A 21852-nucleotide genomic window follows, 5' to 3' on the forward strand; every position below is an offset into this window, starting at 1 on the left:
ACTGTGGAACTCAAGGTGTCTGTGGGGTGGCCAAGTGAAGTGGCAGCTGGATACTTAAGGCTGGAGTTGAGAGAAGGGGTCTGGGCTGGAGGTAGAGATTTCGGAAGTAAATGGACGCTTAGGAGAGAGACTGGTAGAGAAGAGAAAGTGAGGAGCAGCAGCACTTGGTGTTGGGCAGAGGGGACGGAAGACGAGGGGAGAGTGAGCTCACAGAAGCTAGCAGAAGAGGGAACAGCTCTGCCCCCTGCCCTGGAGGGCCTCCTACAGCAGCATGGAGGTCACAGGATACCTTGACCAGTGGCTCCATGAAGCAGGGGAGGGGGCTGCACCCTGTGGGAAGATGAGCGAATGTGAGAGGAAGGAGTCAGCGAGCAGAGCTTTTGCTAGGAATGGGAATAGAAAAGAGGAAGGGAATATAAGATCAAGGAATTGAGGAGTTATTGTTTGTTTATAAGATGGGAGATGATTCCATAGAGAAAAATTGGTAATCCGGAAAGAAAGAAATTATCTACAGTGGTCAGATCTGGGGGGTTGGGATTCCTAGCTTGATGGAGGGCTTTGCCCTGGGAGCAGGAATGTCCGAGAGTTTCCAGGGCCTAGGGCAAGGGTGTGGGATTTAGATGTGGGAAGATGAGGTGTCTCCATCTGATGGCTCTACTTCATTAGTGCTGAGAGTGAGAGAGGAGGGAACACCCTGAACTGCAGCCCGGGGGTCATTTAGGGTCTGCCAAAAGGAAAAGAAAGGGGAGGCAGCAGCATGGGGCTCTGGCTTTGTGCTGCAAGCCGAGCCACTGAGGGACATGGGTGCTACAGGGTTGCAGTGGAGAGCAGGGGCAAGGGAGCATTCAGAATGATGGGCCATGGGACATGCAGTGCCAAAAGAGAGGTGAGACCAGGAGGAGGTAGCAATGCAGAGGGGTCCTTGACCTCAGAGTTTTGACGAGGTTGAAGAACTTAGCAGTGGTGAGACAATGGCACCTGGCAGGAGGCAGAGGAGGCAAGGAAAGAAGTGCAAGAAGATAGGCACTCAGTGATGGCACAGCTTCTGGTGGGGACCAGGTCCAGGGTATGCCCAGGAAGTGAGGGGCTGAGGGGAGGAGGGAGGACAATGGAGATGAGGACTGCAAAGGCCAGGGTGCTGGTGACTCACCCGTGTGGATGTCGAAGTTATGAGGAATGGCCTGAGTTGGGGTGGAGGGGCCTGAAGAGCCCGGAGCAGAGAATGAGGGGAAGTGACCAGGACAGCAGCTGATGACAGCTTTAGTGGGGAGTGGCTGGTGCTGCTGGAAAAGGGGACGTGACCGCAAGGAGTTCTCCGATGTGTGCAATGGGAGCAATAATCACCCCAGGGGCAGTGGTGTCCTCAGAAAGCCAGGTTTCAGTTAAGGCAGGAAGGATGGAGGAGGACAGTGATGTCTACAGTGAAGACTACTGATCACACAGGGTCCAGTGGAAGTGACTGAAGAAAGAGAAGCACTGGGGAAATTCAGGGCACGTGGCAACAAAGGAAAGGCTCTCTCAGATTGGTGAAAGGGTTGGCAAACACTATGGATCCTCCCGTTTAGCACAGTGATGGAGATGCTTCCTTTGGTGGTATGGTGGCCTCTAGGGAGGAAGCTCCTATAGGCTCCATCCCCCATCCATCCACTCAACCCACCCACCCTCCCACATATCCATCCATTTATTCATCTGATCATCCATCTTCCATCCTACCATTCTTTTTTTTTTTTAATTTTTATTTATTTATTTATTTATTTATTTATGGCTTTGTTGGGTCTTCGTTTCTGTGCGAGGGCTTTCTCTAGTTGCGGCAAGTGGGGGCCACTCTTCATCGTGGTGCGCAGGCCTCTCACTATCGTGGCCTCTCTTGTTGCGGAGCACAGGCTCCAGATGCGCAGGCTCGGTAATTGTGGCTCACGGGCCTAGTTGCTCCGCGGCATGTGGGATCTTCCCAGACCAGGGCTCGAACCCGTGTCCCCCGCATTGGCAGGCAGATTCTCAACCCCTGCGCCACCAGGGAAGCCCCATCCTACCATTCTTGAATCCATCCCCTCAATCTTTGGTGTGCACCTCTTTTGTACTAAGGTTAGAAAGATGAATAAAATACAGCCTCTGTTCAGATGTGACCAGAAAACCACAGTTCAGTCCAATAAGTGTTCTAACAGCATGAACCTAGGAGGCCAACACTGCCTGAGTAACAGTGACTGCCCCATAGAGAAGGGACTCATGAACTAGACCCTAAAGAGGGAGCTCCACAGGAGGGAAGGAAGTACAAATGTCCAGGGCAAAAAAAATTAGCAGACAGAGACTTCAAGATATGAAAAGCCTGGCACTTTGGGACAATGGTGAGAGGTCTGTTCCTCTCAGATGTGTCAGGAGTTGAAGCTGGAGAGAAGGGGAGTAGGCAGAAGGGAGAGGGCTGGGGCCCCCCACTTTATCTTGGAAGCAAAGAGGAGTTACACAAGGAAGCTGGGCTGACAAATGCCATAGCTCTGTTGCCGGGGTGCCAGGTGTGTGCCCTGGAGGAGCACCCCAGAGAAGGGGACCCTTGCTTGGCCTCCCCAGGGGCCCCAGGGCAACGCTGCAGGCCTCACCATGGGGCATACATAACCCAGGGCAGGTGGGTCCTGGCCGCTGCACCTCTCCTCTGGTGCCCACATGCCAGCCTCAGGCCTGACCCCTGACTGGTCCACAGGGAGAGCCAGTTCTTTCATTCCCTCACAGGTCCAAACCCAAGTCCATCATTCTCCTCTCCCCCCACTTATGTAGCTCAGAGGCCAGTTTGCCTGGCATGGCTTTATTCACTTTCCACTGCCTGGAAAATCCTACTTCTCTTTCGAAGCCCATCTTAGTGGTGTCCGCCTCGGATTCCTTCCTGGCCCCTCACCACCAGAGGGGAGCCTCCCCACTGTGGCGCTCCTCCACCCCAGCAGCCCTGGGGGTACATGGTGGGGAGGTGTGATGGGGGGGCTGGTACCACCCTGGGGAGGAGTGGACCTGGTGGCAGAGCCCAGGGCTACTTTCCCATCTCGGGGCCCCAGGGTGGGGCCACTGTCCTGAGTGCCAGGAGTGGGTGCACTGGATTCGAGTTAAGGAGAGACTTCACAGTGTTCACAGCAGCTGGCTAGATGAAGGGCTGCCTTCTAGGGCTGTGGTGTAGTCCAGCTGGAGGATCTCAGTTTCCCTGGCTGTACTAGATACTAGTGTGATTAGATGCTGGATGAGGGCCTTCTGCCTCTGACCTACGGTGGTGTGGTACCTAGAAGAGTTTGGCCAGCAGGAGGCACAGAAGGGAGAGGCCAGCCAGGCCCTGGCAGCGAACTTGTCCAGGTGATGCTGAAATGAGACCTTGGGGTGCAGAGTGTGCCGTCCTGGTGCCTCTTCCTAGGGCAGCTTGGGGTCAGGGTGGTGTAGAACCAACTATGGTGGGGATTCCCCCAGCCTCTGCCTCCCACAATTAGCTGCCAGGGCAAGACCCCAAGCCTCAGGGAGCTGGGCTGGAAAGGGCAGAGGAGCTAAACCTGTGGGACTGGGGGCTGGGGCAGGATAGTAGGCTGTGCCCCCCAGGAGGACAGGGACTTGGGGGAGGGACAGGACGCAGCCCTGGGCCTCCGGCCACACAGTCCTCTCTTCCTGTTGTCTCAGGATGGTCCTGGCAGGATGCATCTGCTAGAGTTCCAGGTCCAGACCTCCCCTGGGGCCTGCTCCCACCCTCCCCCAGGATCACACACACACACACACACACACACACACACAAGTTCACATGCGTGCACACGCAGACATGTCAATGACACACACACAAAGTCACAACACTCACATATCAGTCCTATAAACACACGTCTACGCACACACAGAGACAACACACACGCGCGCACATGCACACACTACACACACTATCCTGCTGGGAGGAGGATGCGGAGTAAGGAGCTGTGTGGGCAGCAGGGCCAAGGTCCTGGAGGGCCACAGGAGGGTGTTTAACCAGGCAAGGCAGTTATCTGTTTGGGGATTAGCCCTTTTGGAGGAATGGGGGGCTGAGGCAGGGGGAGCAGGGAGAGGAGAGCTGGGGCAGCCAGAGGGCGCCTTGGAGGTGAAGAGAAACTGATGGAACCAAGGACATGTGAGCTGGACTCCATGGGACATGGGAGAGGGCGAGGTCACAGGCAGAATTCCAGGGAGAAACCGAGGCCTGAGTTCTGGGCATGTTTGGCGGCCTGCACTGTGCAGGTCTCCCTCACAAGCAGTAGCTGTGCATCTGGGGGGAGGAGCCTTCAGGCAGAAATGTGGGGGTCGCAATGCCGAGGAGATGTGCTCCAGGCCTCGCCCAATGTAGGATGAGGCCTGTGGTCTCCCCTATTGACTTCATGTTGGCAGCTCTGCTCATGCGGGGCTAGAGGTTCAGTCCAGGCCTCAATCAGGGCTCACTTGGGGCTGGGCCCAGTCTGCGGCCAGGGGGCAACCTGAGGTGGAGGTTACCAGTTGTCTTGGGGACTTATAGGTACTGCTCAGGGCTGAGAGCCTAGGCAGCCCCTGCCCGGGGAGGGGCCCATCAGCACCGGATGGGTGTCATCGTGTGAACTCATGACCCAGTCCCATGCTAACCCTATCTCCCACCCCAGGCCTGGCGAGTGGCTACTCCATGACCCCCCCAACCCTGAACATCACGGAGGAGACACACATCATCGACTCCAGTGACAGCCTGTCCATCTCCTGCAGGTATTCAGCCCTCAGCCAGGAGGGCAGGGGACTGGGTCCCTCTTACCTGGCAGGCCAAGGAGACTACAGAAGGCCGAGCAGATGGTGGCGGAGCACCCAGAAGGCAGCCTCTCCCCAGGGCAGAGGCCTCGAGGCTTAGGGTTGCTTCCAAGTGGCTTGAGTTGTAGGTGCCTGGAGGCATAGACCATCCCCTGCTCTGCAGACACAGGCACCCTGCACCCACCCCCATTTCACCCATACCCACCCCTCATAATTTCATATGGACCACAGATCAGTCACCCTGCATCCACCCTTGGGTCACCCCACACTGACCCCAGGCCACCCCATGCCCATGCCCAGGTCATCCTGCATGGACCCCAGGTTGCCTGCACCCACCCTCAGCCACGCTTCACTGGCCCCAGGCCCACCCACACAGACCCCAGACCTGTTATCTTCCCTGCAGCCCCAGCTATAATCTGAGGCTCAGGCTTCTCTGCAGGACAGCCTGCCACATGCAGGCCCAGGAGCCAGGCAGAGGCCCCAAGGGGCTCAGGGAGCACCCTGCCCCAGGTTCATGGTATGTGCCCAAACGCTGGTCTGCCCTGACCTCTGGGTGAGATAAGCTATGGGCCAGGCTTGGCTCCTGAGGAGGTTCCACAGGGACTGTCCCCCAGGGCTGCAGCCTGGGCCCCTCTTGATGTCCTGCATCCTCTGCCAGGGGGCAGCACCCCCTGGAGTGGGCCTGGCCAGGGGCTCAGGATGCACCAGTCACAGGGGAGAAGGACGGCGAGGACATGGGGATCGTGCGAGACTGTGAGGGCACAGATGCCCGGCCCTACTGCAAGGTTCTGCTGCTGCAGGAGGCCCACGCCAATGACACGGGCAGCTACCGCTGCTACTACAAGTATATCAAGGCTCGCATTGAGGGCACCACTGCAGCCAGCACCTACGTATTTGTGAGAGGTGAGAGGGGTCCAGCACTCACCCCTGTGGCCACTCAGGAGCCACAGGCAGGGTCCTGGGTCCTGGAGGGGTGGCTGGCACCTGCACCCCCACCCCCAGCCTTTGAACCCCATGGGGCTGCCCTGCGGCCCCAGACCTGGGCAGAGACCCCCTGAGCCCCGCCTTCCCCTCCCACAACATGCCCCCTCTCCTCAGACTTGGAGCAGCCATTCATCAACAAGCCGGACACACTCCTGGTCAACAGGAAGGACTCCATGTGGGTGCCCTGCCTGGTGTCCATCCCCGGCCTCAACGTCACGCTGCGCTCGGTACAACCCCATGCCAACACCCACCCTGGATCTGGCCCTCCAGTCCTGTCCCTGGGAAAACTGCTGCTTCTCTGGCCAAGAGGAAGGGGGCAGCTGGGTGCTGACAGCCACCATGTCTCTACAGCAAAGCTCAGCACTGTGGCCTGATGGGCAGGAGGTGGTGTGGGACGACCGCCGGGGCATGCGTGTGCCCACTCCCCTGCTGCGCGATGCCCTGTACCTGCAGTGTGAGACCACTTGGGGCGGCCAGGCCTTCCTATCCAACCCCTTCCTCGTGCATATCACAGGTAGGGGCTGCCTAGGGCTGTAGGGCCCTCCCCCAGCAACCACTCCCCATGTCCTGGGAGGAGAACTGCAGGAAGAGGACAGGGACCCCCCAATTCACAGTAATGAGGCTGTAAGTGCCATGGTTTGGCTGGTCTCAGTGGGTGCCCTGTACTCTGTGCACGTTGTCCTATGAGGGGCATGGGGGTCACTGTGTGTGTGTCACCAGGAAATGAGCTCTATGACATCCAGCTGTTCCCCAAGAAATCACTGGAGCTGCTGGTTGGGGAAAAGCTTGTCCTGAACTGCACTGTGTGGGCCGAGTTCAACTCGGGTGTCACCTTCGACTGGGACTATCCAGGAAAGCAGGTGAGGTCAGCAGCCCTGCCAGGGGCTGTGCCTGAATCATCCCCAGGAATCTCCATCACTACCCACACTCACCCTGGTCAGGCACACACTTACCTCTGTGTAGAAGAGGTGCAGACTCAGTCCTGCCCCAGGAGCCCCTGTCTGATACAGAAGTTTTCCTATCCCGAGGAAAACTCTGGGTCTGGGTCCAAGGCTTCTGGAGCTATTGCTGGCTGGGCTGGGGTGTGTGCCTGTGGGGGTTAGTTCTGTCAGAGCCAGCCTGCTCTGACCCTATGCTTCCCCTGGTCCTGGGCAGGCAGAGCGGGGTAAGTGGGTGCCAGAGCGGCGCTCCCAGCAGACTCACACAGAGCTCTCCAGCATCCTCACCATCCACAACGTCAGCCAGCACGACTTGGGCCCATATGTGTGCCTGGCCAACAATGGCATCCAGCAATTCCAGGAGAGCACTGAGGTCATTGTGCATGGTACGGCCTGTCAGGTCATTGTGCCCAGCATGGCCTGGGCTAGGTCAGTTGTCAAGCCTGGGGAACAAGGGTTCTTGTGCAGTGTGGGCCCAGGGTCATAGGTCATGGTGCACCTGAGCAGTGTGGAGTCCAGCCAGAGGGAAGGGAGGGCCGTGAGTGGACGGACTGCCCGGTTCCCACACCCCAGAAAGCAGAGCATCTGGCCACTGGGGGTGGCTGCGAATCCCTGGGTGGTGGTGGGTCAGCGATGCTGGCCCCAGCTTTACCCTGATGCCTCCCGTCTGGCAGAAAAGCCCTTCATCAGCGTCGAGTGGCTCAAGGGTCCCGTTCTGGAGGCCACGGCAGGAGACGAGCTGGTGAAACTGCCCGTGAAGCTGGCAGCATACCCGCCGCCGGAGTTCCAATGGTACCTCCCTCACTCCTGCCCCTCACTACCCACCAGGTCCAATGCAGGAAAGAACCACAGGGAGGGAAGGGCAGCATTCTCCCCATCACGGCCTACTCCTTGAGACCTGGATGGGGAACTGTCCCCACTATCAGGGCCTGCACCCTGGGCAGGGAACCCCTATGAAGATTCTAAGGAATATGCACATAATGAGATATTTTGGCTAGAGGAAAGGTTGGCCTGAATTGCTGCTAAACTGTGAAAGAGTGTAAATACCAGTCTCCTGTTATGTGTGGGTGTGGTGGGCACAGCATAGGGCTTTATCTAACTGTTTCCTGCACCCACTCAGCCTCTCTGAGGGCCCCCGCTGGAGGGTGTCATAGAGGGATGACTTAAGGTTTTCTAGGCCCCTCTCCAAATAGGTTGCCACCCCCAGGATCCTTCTAACCAGAATTTTGGAGATGTCAAAGGGGTTTCACAAATTATTATGGTGCTGGGTCCTGGGCTGGGCCTGATCTCTGTGGCAGTGAGCTAGAACTTCCGGAAGGCCTTCAGGCTCCAGATCCCCAGTTCTGGTGTGTGACCTGAGAGTATGGTCTCCCTTGCAGGGTATGCCAAGGGTCAGTGAGGGGTCCCTCACTGGTGGTTTCACCCTCACCGGGCGCTCCCCAAGAGCTCCCAGAGAGCTCAGGAAGGCACAGCACCCCACCATGCACCCTTCGGCCATCTGAGCAGTCCACTTGGCCTGACCCTGGGAGGTCACACTCTAGCCTGACCCTTATCGTACACATGAGGAAAACAGGCCAGGAAAGGGGAAGGGCACTCCCGCCCAAGCCCTGAGCCTCCTGGGAGGGGTCTGCTCCATTCTTTCATAGTTGGCCAGAGGAGCCTTGCCTTCCCAGCCTGGAGCACCTCCCACCAGGCAGGATGACCTTTGCTGAAAGCCTGGAGCTGGGCAAGCAGAAGCCCAGACATTCTCAGCCAGCATCCCACTTCATTGGCCATAGGCTGGAAGCAGGCTTCTCCTGGGAGAGCACCCGGATGTCCTGGGCCTGCGCCTTCTGTGACCCTACCTCTGAGGCCACAGGCTTTGGGGTCCATCAGGGGCATCTGGTGCAGGACCAGGACCCTTGAGACAGGGTCCGGAAGGGCGCTGATGCAGTCTGGAGCCTCCCTCACAGGTGCGGTCTCCTGGAGACGCCTAGGGCCCAGTACCCTGCCCTCCAAGGCCAGTAGTACTGACCTTGTCTAGGAGGGTGGCCAGCTCTGTTGCATCAGAGATCTGGCCCAGGCCTGATCCTCAGGCAGCTGACTGCCTCTCACCATTCCCACCACATCTGTCCTTTCTTTTCTCACTTGGCCAATACCTGCCTCCAAGAAGTGCTCAGCTGGGCCCACTGTTCACTGAGACACCTGCCCCAGGGCACTAATGGTGACCATAGCTCCACAGGGGCCAATTCTTCCAGGTAATCGTGTGATGATTATGAGTAAGTGAATGGATGGAGATCTAGTGGACAGACAGACAGGCTGGTCCTGGTTCCCAAAGCAGCCTCTGCGTGTCCGGCATCATGCTGACCCTAAAGGCCATATCTTGGGTAGGCCTGACGACACCTGCAAGAAGGTTCATTTGGTTTCCCTGGTTTTCAGATGAGGACACAGGGGCTTGGGGCAGTGAAGCAGTTCACCTAGGATCACATATGTGGCAGGTGGCAACCAGGATTCTGCACCAGAGCCCAGCAGGCCTCACAGCCTGGGTCCTGCTCTGCCCTGCTGTGTGACTCCTGGCAAGTCACGTCTCTTCTGACTGGGCTGTGGTGTTGCAGCTGAGGGCCAGACCCCTGCATCCCCCTCACTGTTACTCTCTGCCCCGAGGGCTGTGCTTCTCCTAGTGTCTCTCTGGCTTAGTAAACCAGGGTAAGGCAACTGCCTAAGGGAGGGCAGCTTCCAGGCAGAGTCCAGAGCTTTGGTTGCAGGAGCACTGCCTGCAGCACTCCCAGCTCAGTACTGGGGAGGAGTCTCCTTTGGGGTGTGAGTTTATTTATTCATTCACATGTGCGTCGAGCACCTACGTGTGCTGGGTGCTGCTCTACGTGTAGGGGATATGGCAGTGAGGGGACAGTCCCTGTACAGCTCAGTAGGGGAGACGGACAGTCAACAGACATACGTGTGAACACTAGTGTGCAGATGAGCAGGCACAGGCCCGAGGGCCGGCTCCCGGTTCACACAGCTTCTCTGACGAGTGGGTGATATGAATATAGGAAAGAGGGAGACTTGCAGGTGTCTAGCATCCAAGCAAGGCAGGACAGTGAGTTGCATAGCCCTGGGGAGGGGGCAGGGCAACAAGAAGGCCCCATATCTGGAGAGCTCCAAAAAGGGCAGAGCCAGGGTCAGGGCTCCTGGACCCCCATGTGGTAAGGAGCTGTGCCCCTCAGGGACTGCACCTCCACCCCTTCACGGCACACACCGGTGAAGCCTATGAGAGACAGACAAGGCCCCCTGGGGACTGCAGTTGGTCCTGAGCCTATAGGTGTTTTGAGACCCGGTAGGTTGAGCCCGGAGACCATCCCCATAGCCTTTAAGCCATCTGTTCCCCAGTCCAGAGTCAGCTGCTGCAGCCCACACCCCTACTACTCTTCCCAGCAGCCTGGTCTGGTGCAGCAGGGGCCTCTTGCTCCTGGCCTCTCCTGCCTCCTGACAGTATATCCCAGTTGTAGGGGCTGGGGTGCTTCATGGAAGGAGTGCCAGGACAGGGCCGGGGTGGGGTCCGCACAGCCCCCTGAACTCCCTTCCTGGGCCAGGTACAAGGACAGAAAGGCAGTGTCAGGGCGCCATAGTCCACACGTTCTGGTGCTCAAGGAGGTGACGGAAGCCAGTGCGGGCATCTACACCCTCGCCCTGTGGAACTCCGCGGCCGGCCTGAGGCGCAACATCAGCCTGGAGCTGGTGGTAAATGGTATGTGTGGGCAGGACAGGAGAGGAGATGGTGGACAGGCGGGTGTGGTGGGGGAGGCTGACTGACTGGCTGTCTGCCTGTGTCCCCAGTGCCTCCCCACATCCATGAGAAGGAGGCCTCCTCCCCCAGCATCTACTCCCGCCATAGTCGCCAGGCCCTCACCTGTACTGCCTATGGGGTGCCCCCTCCTCTCAGCATCCAGTGGCACTGGCGGCCGTGGACCCCCTGCAAGACCTTCACCCAGCGCAGCCTGTAAGTGTGGCTCCACCCTGTCTCCCCTTACTTCCCAGCGCAATCTCCAACCTCAGTCATAACCCCCACTTACTGTCCACAGCCCTCCCCAGACCCCTGCTCTAAACCCAAACCCTATCGCGATTCAGGGATTGTAGCCAATCCCTGACCTCACCTCGCCTGAGCAAGGCTCGCTTATATCAATCAGGCCGGGCTGGACACTGGGGATGGTCCAGCCCACCGACCTCCCTTGAAAGCAAAGCCCCCCAGACACACAATTGCATATCTGGAGAGGACCTCTGGGCACCAGGGAGGACACCTCTCACCAAACAGGCAGACCTAGGCTAGTTTTGTGAGACTTGTACCAAGCCCCAAGGCACACTAAGCGTGTCCAATGCTCATCAGCTCATCTGTGCAGCGCTCACCATGACCCCTTAGAGAGGAGAAAAGTGAGGTCAGAGAAGGGATGTGACTTTCCTAAGGTCACGGCAATAAGCAGCAGATCTTGCCCAACTGCTGGGCCACACTGCCCTACCTGACTGGGCGCCAACAGGACAGACAGTCTGGGAGAACAGAGAAAACTTGAGCAAACAAGGGCCCAGAATGGAGGGGCCAAGGTGGTCAGTGGTCTGGAAGGCACTAGAGAACCAGTGAATGGTGTTGAGCAGGGGAGTAACTAGTCACATTTGTCTTTTAGCAAGAGATCCTAATGGGCAGGGTGCAGGGTCACAGGCTGGGGAGAGACAGGAGCTGGGAACCCAAGGGAGACAGGGTGGCTATACTGGCAAAGGGGCTGTGGCCCTGGCATGGTCAGTTAGGAAGGTTCAGTCAGGGTGGCCAGCCCACAACATTCAAGGCTTATAAGAGATTCTTCTAGACCACAAGGCTGCAGGTCACTGGCACCTCCAAATGTGCTTCCCTCTTACGTTCTACCGTTATGCTCTGCATGATTACAGAACCCTGGGGCTAACTCTGCTCCATTAGGGGCAGACAAGAGCCTCCCTTGGGCCACCCCTTCCCCCCAGACCCCCATCCCAGCAGGAGACCAAAGGTGCTGGGATGCACAGCCAGCCCAGGGAGGGGCTGCAGCTCTAGAAGGGGTAGGGAGGGAGAGGCCTTCCTGTAACAGGAGTGGTGACTTTGCTGCCCTAGGAGATCTGGGTGGACTTTGCAGGAAGGGACACATGCAGGTAGGAGCAGGAGGCACAACAGACTAGAGGATGACCGCAGAGCCACGGGCTTGTGGTGTTCTGCAGGCGCAGGTCCTGGCTTACTGGGGAAGGCTGTGTCTGGCAGCTCGTGCCGTATGGGTCGCCAGGCCCTGAACAGTGTTCCAGAAACAAAGCCCCCGCCCCCCTCTCTCACTTCAGCCCAAGGGCCAGCCTTACCCACCATGATGTGAGATGAATCTGAGTAGGAGAAAAGCTTGACCCTACCCCCAGTGTGGGCCCTCTCTGCCTGTATCCCTGACCTGCCCTTGCTCCTCCTTGTCTTCAGCAGCCAGCGGCGGCAGCAGCGAGACCAAATGCCACAGTGCCAGGACTGGAGGGAGGTGACCATGCAGGATGCTGTGAACCCCATTGAGAGCCTGGACACCTGGACTGAGTTTGTGGAGGGCAAAAATAAGGTATGGGCCAACCAGGCCACTGAGTGGCTGGGGGAGAAGAAGAAAGGAGGCGGGGTGGGGCCCTCTCCTGGCCTTCTAGGTTTCCACTGGGCTTGCAGAGCTCTTGCGATAGCAGCTGAGAGTCAGTAACCTTTCTGCAGTGTCTCTGGGCATCAGTTTCCCTGCCTGCATGTAGACTGTGGGGGCCAAACCTCCAACTGCTTCCCAGACAGGGAAGCTGAGATTCAAGGCCATGGGCCCAAGCCACCCAGGGCTGGGAGGGTTGGGGCTGGGGGCCGGCTCCATCCTTACCAAAGGCTGCTGAGCTGCTGGCTCAGGCTGGGGGCAATGCCTAGAAGAGGCCAGGCAGGGGAAGGACTGAACAAAGGCACCCACTTCCTACAGTCACTTCCTGTTTTCCTACACACCTCCAGAGCCTCTTCCTGTTCCAGGCTGGCCAGGAAGTGCCCGGCTTGGGGTTGGGGGGTGGGGTCTTTGGATGGTAGGCAGGGCCTATGGCCCTCTCTCCTCCTCTGCTTCCAAGCTTCCTACTCCCCCAGGCCAGAGTCCTTCCGGAGCCCTGGAACCCAGCCCCTCCCCTTGCCACTACCCAGGGCACTGGTGGGCACATCACAAAAGCCCTGGGGCATTTATGGGCACATCACAAGGATCTCACACAGTGACCAGCTGCTCCCCTTGGACCACAGGCTGACCCTTGATGTGACCAGAGCATGAATCCTAGCTCTGGCTTGGACCATCCCAGTGCTACCAGGCCCCTGTCCCCTCCTCGACATGGCCACAGCCTGAGCCCATCCACAGCCAGAGGTCTCCCTGGTCCTGCCTAATGCTGCCCTCTGACCTCAGCCACAGTTGAAGCCAACTGTCCATAGTGCTGTCCCTTGGGTTTTCTGGGGAGCCACCTCTTACTGCTGCCCGAGGGCCTCACCACCTTCTCCCTGCCTCACCATTCCTGGTACTGTCTCTGAGCTTTGGTCATCTCCAGCTCAGAGCCTCAGTTTCCCTCATTACTCTGGTGGGCACAGCAACCTCCATGCAGAAAAGGAGGTTGGGGTAGGGGAACTCATGCAGGAAATGGATCCTTATGCCTGACACATGTCCTGTCCAGACGGTGAGCAAGCTGGTGATCCAGGACGCCAATGTGTCTGCCATGTACAAGTGCGTGGTCTTCAACAAAGTGGGCCAGGATGAGCGGCTCATCTACTTCTACGTGACCAGTGAGTGACTTGGGCAGGCCTGGATGGAGGTCAGGAACCAGGTGGGCACAGGAGGAGAGCAGGCCTGGGAGAAGATGATAGGCCTAGATTGGGGCCCATGGAGTTTCTGGTGACCTTGAGGCACCCAGGAGAGATATCCAGGGTCCACTGGGCCCCTGGGTCTGGGCAGGAGGGATAGATTTGGAGGTCATAGGCATATGGACTGGGGTGGTAATCCACTGGGATGGATTGGCACCATCTGCCCCCAGACCTGGAGTGCCTCCCCTATGGGTGCCCTCTTGTTCCCCACAGCTCCGCCTAACTCCACTTCCCTCCCACCCCCTTCCTAAGCCCTGGATCCTGCACAGCAGCTGGTTCCTATGTGCGTTTTGCCCTGGGGAGAAGGTCCATAGTTTCCTCAGATTTTCAAACTTGTTAGTGACCTCAGAAAAGCTAAGAAGATCATGGAAGGACAGTCACTGGGCCCAGAGGTGTAGACAAGGGCACGTGGAAGAAAGATGGAGCCAAAGAGAACACTTTGGAGGGGAGAGGAGCCCATAGGAGCTTGACAATGAACAGCCAGAGGGACAAAAGGAAATTGGGAGGCATTGCCAAAAGCTAATGAAACCAGATTGTTTCAAGGAGAGGACAGTGGTGGGGAGTGTGGTCAGCAGTGAGGGAGAATGGGGACTCAGGCCCCTGCTGAGCCTGGTAGCAAGGAACTCAGTGATGATCTGGGATCCTGGGAGAGGTAGGGGCAGCAGCCAGTTGGGGCTTGTCTAGGAAAAAGCTAGAGGGAGGCAAGGCCGGAGGAGACCCTGGTGGAAATGACTTCAGAGAGCTGGTCTCTTGTAAGTGAGAGGGAGAAGAGGGCTCCAGAGTGGTGTCCCTGCCCCAGATACATGTGATGTACACCCTTAGTTGAGAGCTGAATGAGTCCAAAGGCCAATGAGAAAGGGAGAGAGAGGCCTTGGGCATGGGGGTAAGTGAGCCAACACTGTGACACAGCTTCATAGTGGTTCCTCCTCCCTCCCCAGCCATCCCCGATGGCTTCAGCATAGAATCGGAGCCATCAGAAGATCCTCTAGAGGGACAGGCCGTGCACCTGAGCTGCCGGGCCGACAACTACACTTATCAGCATTTGCGCTGGTACCGCCTCAACCTGTCCACGTTGCATGACGCTCACGGGAACCCACTGCTGCTCGACTGCAAGAACGTGCACCTTTTCGCCACGCCGCTGGCTGCCAGCCTGGAGGAGGCAGCGCCCGGGGTGCGCCACGCCACGCTCAGCCTGACCATCCCCAGCGTGGCACCGGAACACGAAGGCGACTACGTGTGCGAGGTGCAGGACCGGCGCAGCCACGACAAGCACTGCCACAAGAAGTACCTGTCAGTGCAGGGTGAGGCAGGCAGGGCCTGAGGGCAGGGCAGGGCGGCGCTTCCCAAGGAGCCTTCACCCCCAGCCCAGCACGCGCCTGGGCGGTCCATTCCCAAGCCCAAGCCTGCAAGAGCGTCACCCTCCCCAGCCCTTCTGTGGAGGTGCGCAGCCCGGCCCACCCCCGAGCTCAAACCCTGACCCTTCAGCTTCGAGAGTTCCCAGCCCTGGAGGGCCCCTGCCTGGAGTGCCCTCCCGCTTTCTGCAGCTCCACTTAGCTCCGTCTCCACCCCACCCCCAGCCCTGGAAGTCCCGCGGCTCATGCAGAACTTGACCGACCTCCTGGTGAATGTGAGCGATTCCTTGGAGATGAGGTGCCCGGTGGCCGGGGCGCACATGCCCAGCATCGTGTGGTACAAAGATGAGAGGCCGCTGGAGGAAGAGTCCGGTAGGGGGATGGACGTGGGTAAAGGGCGGGGTCCGGAAGCTGGTGAGGCCAAGGCCCCAGACCTACCTGAACTCGAACGTGCACCCCAACTCGCTGCAGGAATCGACCTGGCGGACTCGAACCAGAGGCTGAGCATCCAGCGCGTACGCGAGGAGGATGCCGGGCGCTATCTGTGCAGTGTGTGCAACGCCAAGGGCTGCGTCAACTCCTCCGCCAGCGTGGCCGTGGAAGGTCCGGCCTCCCCTTCGCGCCCCTCCACCCACCCTCCGCCTGCCCTTGGCGCCGTCTTCTCGTGGCCACCTCACTGCTAGTTGTGCACACCAGAAGGGGCACTTGCCGCAGGGTGCACCCTCTGCCCCCTCACAACACGCACACACTAGCCTCTTTCTGCCCACTCAGGCTCCGAGGATAAAGGCAACATGGAGATCGTGATCCTTATTGGCACCGGGGTCATCGCCGTCTTCTTCTGGGTCCTCCTCCTCCTCATCTTCTGTAACATGAGGAGGGTGAGCACTCCTCCCCCAGCTGAGTCTCTCCCCAGCTCCTCATGGGGTCTCTCTCCACCCTGGCTAGCCCTTAAGTTAAGGAATATCGTTCCACGTGGAAGCCTTGTATCCTGGGAGGCCTCCCTGACCCCTCCATGCTGGGCTCTTACAAGACCAGAGGTTGTCTGTCCGTCTGTCCCCTCCTATATTGAAAGTCCCTAAGGAGCTCCCATCTGTCCCAGGCAAAGTTTTACCCAAGCCAGGGTGGTATGGCCAAGTCAATGAGCTGTCCCCATCCACACCCCCAGCCAACCCATGCAGACATCAAGACCGGCTACTTGTCCATCATCATGGACCCTGGGGAAGTGCCTTTGGAGGAGCAGTGTGAATACCTGTCCTATGATGCCAGTCAGTGGGAGTTCCCCAGGGAACGGCTGCACCTTGGTGAGACCCCGCACCCAGCCTACTTCACCCACCCTGTACTGCTGGGCAGAGACAGCTTCAGCTACTGTGGGGCTGGGCAAGCTAGAGCCTTGAAATCCCTCCATTCTCAGAACTCATGCCAGAAAGTCCCACCTAGCCCCCACCTGGCCCGACCTGTCCATCTAGGCATGCATCCCCAGAACAATGATTGGGGCTCTCAATTCCCAGGCCCCCGAGGTCACTTCCTGCTGCTCTAAGCAGGGTGGGCCCATCACACCTGCTGGGAGAGGATGCAGGCCTTCCTGTCTGCCTCTCCTCTCCCTCTCTTCCCACTCCCGCTCCCTATGCACTTCCTGTTTGGCAGAGGGGAGCCCGACTTTCCTCCGCCTCCTGGGCCTTCCTTCCTGGCCCTCCACAGGGGTTGTCCCTTCTGCCCAATCCTCTCCACCCTCACCCCCATACAGCTCACCTGGAACCGGCTCCCTGCCCCCACAGGGAGAGTCCTCGGCCATGGGGCCTTTGGGAAGGTGGTGGAAGCCTCGGCCTTTGGCATCAACAAGGGCAGCAGCTGTGACACTGTGGCCGTGAAAATGCTGAAAGGTGTGGGGTCAGCTGGTAGAAGGGGTGGCTGAGCTGGTGAGGATCAGCAGCTCTGGGTGGGCTGGTGGGTCTGTGGTACAGGAGGGGAAACTGAGGCTCAGAACAGATTCTTACCCTAGGTTCTACAGGGAGTCCGTGGGAATCAGAGCCGAGCCTGGGGCTCACATCTGAGTAATACTTACCAGTTCCACCTAAACCCTTTGCCTCAGAGAGGCAGGTGGGATGTGCTGCGCCCCCACCAGCAAGAGCACTGGCCATGCCTCAGCTAAGCTAGTGGCGCGGAAAGAGGGTCATGCAGGGGCTGGGTGATGGGCTGGGCACCACACGAAGCCCCCATGTTCCCTCCAGAGGGCGCCACAGCCAGCGAGCACCGTGCCCTGATGTCAGAGCTCAAAATCCTAATCCACATCGGTAACCACCTCAACGTGGTCAACCTCCTGGGGGCGTGCACCAAGCCCAACGGTAAAGAGCTCAGGTGCCCTGGCGGGAGGGTGAGTCCCCCAGGGTGCTCTGTCTTTGTGGGTGCTAAGGGCCAGCTGGGCTGGGAATGGGCGGGGATGAGGAGGGGCGCAGGAGGGCTTTGGGGCAGGGCCGTGGCTGTGGTGCTTGTCCTCCAGCGTGCCCTCAGTCACCAAGCTCCTGGCTCCTGCCCTGCCCCAGGCCCCCTCATGGTGATCGTGGAGTTTTGCAAGTACGGCAACCTCTCCAACTTCTTGCGCACCAAGCGGGAGGCCTTCAACCCCTACGCGGTAGGTAGGCGCCCCACCAGGGGCCAGAGCTCTGCTGGTGAGCAGGCAAGGTGCTTAGATGGGCTGGGGAGAAGGCGCGGGGAGTGCTTTTGCAGTAGATGGCCAGCCTCCTCCCCCTCGGACCTGCTTTGTGCATCGCAGGAGAAGTCCCCTGAGCAGCGAAGGCGCTTCTGCTCCATGGTGGAGGGTGCCAAGGCTGACCGGAGGAGGCCAGGGAGCAGCGACAGGGCCCTCCTCACAAGGCTCCTGATGGGCAAGGGCGGGGCAGGACAAGCCCCTCCGGTCCAAGAAGGTAAGAGGCTGGCTTCCCCTTGCCTGAGTTCACTGGCACACTCATACCTCATGATCAGGGACCCTGGGATAAGCCAGCCTGGGGCCCTCCTGGAGAGACTTATGTGGGAGAGCATGTAATGCACTCTGCCTTAGGAAGAGAGGACATCTCAGGAACAGTTTTCACAGAGACTTTTGATGTTTGATTTGGACATCTAGAGATGAACAGGAGTTTGCCCTGCAAACATGGTGGGGAACAGTCCAGGCAGAAGTAGCAGGGGCAGAGGTCTAGTGTGGCAACAGTATTCACTGCTCTGGAAGTGGTTAGTGGGTGTCACAGAGAGAATGGAAGCTGAGGGGCAGGAGAGGGGGCCAACATGCTTGTTAAGCCTGGCCAGGAGGGATGCAGCCAGGTTCAGTGAACAAATGCTCCCTTTGGGGCTGGGTGGAAGATGGGAGTCACGGATGAGGACCCTCCTGAGCCAGCCTTGCTTCTTTGTGCAGCTGAGGACCTGTGGCTGAGCCCACTGACCATGGAAGACCTTGTCTGCTACAGCTTCCAGGTGGCCCGAGGGATGGAGTTCCTGGCCTCTCGCAAGGTGACTGCCCCGGCAGGCTCTTCAGAGGGGAGAAAGGCCAAAACTCACCAGCATGTCAAGCTTGGTCCTAGCTCACCCCACAGCACAGCTATGATCAAGGCGCATCTCTCCCACTTCACAGAGTTATAAACTGAGCCCAAAGGGTGGAATTGACTTCCCAAGATCTCCAGCTAGTCAGAGGCAGAGCTAGATATAGAATCAGTCTGTCCCACTGCATAGCCTCTTCTGCTGTCCGCACGGTTCCACAAGCTCTCTCCATGGCAAGTCCTGGGGGCACACAGAAATCTGTTCTCAAAAGAGCAGGGCTCAGGTGGGGCACCCTGGAGCTCTAGGTATGGGTGTGGCCCCAGGGGCCTGCACTGATCACTGCATTGCACCTCATTGCACCCCTAGTGCATCCACAGAGACCTGGCTGCTCGGAACATCTTGCTGTCAGAAAGTGATGTGGTGAAGATCTGTGACTTCGGCCTGGCCCGGGACATCTACAAAGACCCTGACTACGTGCGCAAGGGCAGTGTGAGTGCAGACCACAGAGGGAGGATGGGGGTTGGGGGCCATGGAGCAGGGTGGTGGACTCACTGCCATCCACATGGAAGGTCTGAGGGCCTGCGCCTACGGGGATGCTGGTGACCTTGCTGAGGCACCTGGAGCAGGTGAGTGGAGACAGGAGCTGACAAACAGGGACCACAGCGCTCCAGCTGGAGCTTGTGTTTGGCCCCATACCTTGGTCCATTAGGTGGGCACTGACTCCCCATGCCTGCCCACTAGGGGCTGGGCATGCAGAGGTGGACCCTACATGGTGTCTGTCCTGGAGGTGGACAGACCTGGTGTAGCAGGGTCACAGCAAAGTACATGGGTGCTAGGTGCAACTTGTGTCTCATTGGTGGTGCTCAGAGGCAGGCATCTGAGCATCCATAGCTGATTAGGGTTTTGCCCCAGGGGAGGAAGGAAGAGGCTTAGAGGGAGGTCAACAGGCAAAATGGGTCCAGGCTATGAGAGGCCCACCGTGAAGGCTTTTGTCCTTCATTCTAACTGGCAGGTGTGTGGGGGCTGTGGAGGTAAGAGTCAGGTGTGCGGTCCAGAAGCCCCCCCTCTGCAGGCTGTGAGGAGAGGGGAGTGGGGGTGCTGGGGTGGAGGCAGAGGCAATTCTGGAAGGGCCATGGCCCTCAGGGCTCCCAGGTAGAAGCCATAGGAGGAAAGGCACATCAGAAGCCACAGGAGGAGGGGTCAGGAATGATGCCATGCTTCCAGTTTGGGGACCAAGTGAGTGGAGAAAGGTGGAGCTGGTGAGGTTGTGCAGGGATACAGGTGTTCCTCAGGATGCTGGGTTGAGGGGTCTGGAGCTGGAGGAGGGCTGCAAGTTTTCCCTGGGATGGCACAGAGGAAGAGAGGGACCCAGATGGACCCAGGAGAACAGTAGCAGGGCAGAAGCCTTCAAGGGAGGAATGAAGGCTTCTGCATCCTACCTGCTGGATGAGGGAGTGGGAACAGGGCAAACTGCAAGAGCCATCCGAATACACACAGGGTGGATGTGATCAAAAAGCCTTTCTTGGGATGTGACTCCACAGAGTCTTGCAGAGACTGGGGGCAGGAGGAGGGCTGCCCAAGGGTTTGGCCTCTTCCCTCCCCCACTGGGGACACATGTTCCTCCCACAGGCCCGACTGCCCCTGAAGTGGATGGCCCCCGAGAGCATCTTCGACAAGGTGTACACCACACAGAGCGATGTGTGGTCCTTTGGGGTACTGCTCTGGGAGATCTTCTCCCTGGGTGAGTGCAGGGGAGGGTGCAGGGGAGGGGGCAGGCAAGATCACAGGTTCCAGGTCACTCCACCAGCCCCTCTGCACAGGGGGCTGAGCAGCACACCTGGAGTGAACAGCCCAGGTCATTCTGAGGCAGGTGGTTGGAGAGCCCCCTACCTCTCCCCTTCACCTCCAGCCTGTGCCAGGGCAGAACCCTGTGTTCACTCAGCAGCCCCTGGGGTCAACACAGGTCACAGAGGGTAACACCATACGAGTTCCCCCAGATCTCTCCCTCCCTGGCTGAGCCCCTTCCTCACCTGCCATTGGGGATGCTGCTCCTGCTTTTGCAGGGCTGGGAGTGGCTGGGAGGAGACTGGGTGCTCACTCAATGACCACACCTGCGAGAACCTCACATGGGAACCTGGGCCCTGCTGGGACCAAGGTGAAGCCCCCCCCACCAGGGTAGGGGTGAGGCAGTAAACAAGTGGGAAAGTGAAAACACTGAATGGCAGCCATGACCGATGCTGTTACTAAAAATAAAAGAACATGGAAGAGCGCAGGAAGGACAGCACTGTGTGTGAGCCAGCGGGGCCAGGAGGGCCCAGGCTGATGAAGGTGGGTGGAGTAGAGGCAGGTGGGCCTGGGAAGACAGCAGTCCAGGATGAGGGGTTAGCCATGGCCATGGTCCCCGCCTGTTGGAGGTGGGCAGGGTGTAAGCAGGTGGCATTGGGAGATGCAGTGAGAGCTAGGAGAGGTGGCTCGTGCAGCCTCTGCAGGCCCACTGGGATGAGAACCTGGAATTTAAGTCTACTGGGAGCCATGCAGGGTTTTGAGGGAAGGATAGAGCAGTCTGACTCTTGTCTTAAAAGGGTCGTTCCACTGCTGTATGGCTTGCAGGAGCTGTTTTTCCCCTGGTCAGGAGAGGCAAGGAGGGATCTAGGAGGGGTTAGGTCCTGTTTGCTGGTACAGCCACAGGACTTAAAGAAGAATTAGAGAAAGCTTCTCCTAAGAGAGGTCATTGTGACAGGGCAGCTCAAATGGCTCGTCGAAGCTCTACTGACCCTGATGTTCCCAGGATGGGACATGTTTTCCCTAATGTGCCTGTGATAAGCGCTGATGCTCATGGCAGCTCTAGCAAGCGGGCGCCACCGTCCTCTTAACCCGATGAAGAACTAGCAGTGGGGGAGGGGAGCAGCAGGCCGAGCCCTCTGCCATGGAGGGCCACAACAGAGGCGATTCGGGGTCTGGGCTGAACAGTAGTAGCCTGCTCCCCACCCACCCACCCATCCTGTTCCTGCCCTCAGGGGCCTCCCCATACCCTGGGGTGCAGATCAATGAGGAGTTCTGCCAACGGCTGAAAGAAGGCACCCGGATGAGGGCCCCAGAGCTGGCCACTCCTGCCATGTGAGTCTCTTGGGAAGCCGTGAGGCACTGGGGGGCCAGAGGGGTGGGTGGGCATTGGGAAAGGGGAAGAGGGGTTGTGTACGGGCATGGGAAGGGTGACATGCAGGCAAGGGTGGGAGGTGGGAGGTTGTTCAGTCACAGGGGTGGGGGTGGAGGCCTGCAGACACAGTCTCTCACTCCACCACTGGTCCATTGACAACTCTCCTCCCTGCAGGCAGGAGGGACAGCCCTACCTAAGCCCTGGGGAGGGAGGGAGGCAGAGCAGGTGTGAGGGGTCGTTAGGCAGGGGGCTTGGGGTCTGCTGGGGTAG

At 58.7% G+C, this 21852-nt stretch overlaps 1 protein-coding gene across 7 annotated transcripts in view; it reads left to right on the forward strand.

The window, feature by feature from the left end:
* Nucleotides 1-21852, forward strand: part of FLT4 (fms related receptor tyrosine kinase 4) — a 40683-nt gene that overhangs the window by 10047 nt on the left and 8784 nt on the right. For 4 of the 7 annotated variants that reach the window (XM_061190040.1, XM_061190042.1, XM_061190046.1 and 1 more), the window contains exons 2-25: nucleotides 4617-4713; nucleotides 5411-5655; nucleotides 5851-5963; nucleotides 6088-6250; nucleotides 6457-6596; nucleotides 6892-7060; nucleotides 7349-7466; nucleotides 10244-10398; nucleotides 10488-10650; nucleotides 12127-12256; nucleotides 13362-13470; nucleotides 14487-14849; nucleotides 15126-15272; nucleotides 15372-15503; nucleotides 15672-15778; nucleotides 16066-16201; nucleotides 16676-16780; nucleotides 17129-17242; nucleotides 17441-17529; nucleotides 17671-17821; nucleotides 18304-18398; nucleotides 18792-18914; nucleotides 20055-20166; nucleotides 21443-21542. In XM_061190040.1, coding sequence (XP_061046023.1) covers nucleotides 4617-4713; nucleotides 5411-5655; nucleotides 5851-5963; nucleotides 6088-6250; nucleotides 6457-6596; nucleotides 6892-7060; nucleotides 7349-7466; nucleotides 10244-10398; nucleotides 10488-10650; nucleotides 12127-12256; nucleotides 13362-13470; nucleotides 14487-14849; nucleotides 15126-15272; nucleotides 15372-15503; nucleotides 15672-15778; nucleotides 16066-16201; nucleotides 16676-16780; nucleotides 17129-17242; nucleotides 17441-17529; nucleotides 17671-17821; nucleotides 18304-18398; nucleotides 18792-18914; nucleotides 20055-20166; nucleotides 21443-21542 — 3376 coding nt within the window. The remainder of the gene's footprint in view (nucleotides 1-4616; nucleotides 4714-5410; nucleotides 5656-5850; nucleotides 5964-6087; nucleotides 6251-6456; nucleotides 6597-6891; nucleotides 7061-7348; nucleotides 7467-10243; nucleotides 10399-10487; nucleotides 10651-12126; nucleotides 12257-13361; nucleotides 13471-14486; nucleotides 14850-15125; nucleotides 15273-15371; nucleotides 15504-15671; nucleotides 15779-16065; nucleotides 16202-16675; nucleotides 16781-17128; nucleotides 17243-17440; nucleotides 17530-17670; nucleotides 17822-18303; nucleotides 18399-18791; nucleotides 18915-20054; nucleotides 20167-21442; nucleotides 21543-21852) is intronic. The other 3 variants (XM_061190041.1, XM_061190043.1, XM_061190044.1) reach the window with 2 other exon arrangements.

This window comes from Eubalaena glacialis, chromosome 4 (assembly GCF_028564815.1).
Source record: "Eubalaena glacialis isolate mEubGla1 chromosome 4, mEubGla1.1.hap2.+ XY, whole genome shotgun sequence".
In the NCBI taxonomy this organism is placed as follows: domain Eukaryota; kingdom Metazoa; phylum Chordata; class Mammalia; order Artiodactyla; family Balaenidae; genus Eubalaena; species Eubalaena glacialis.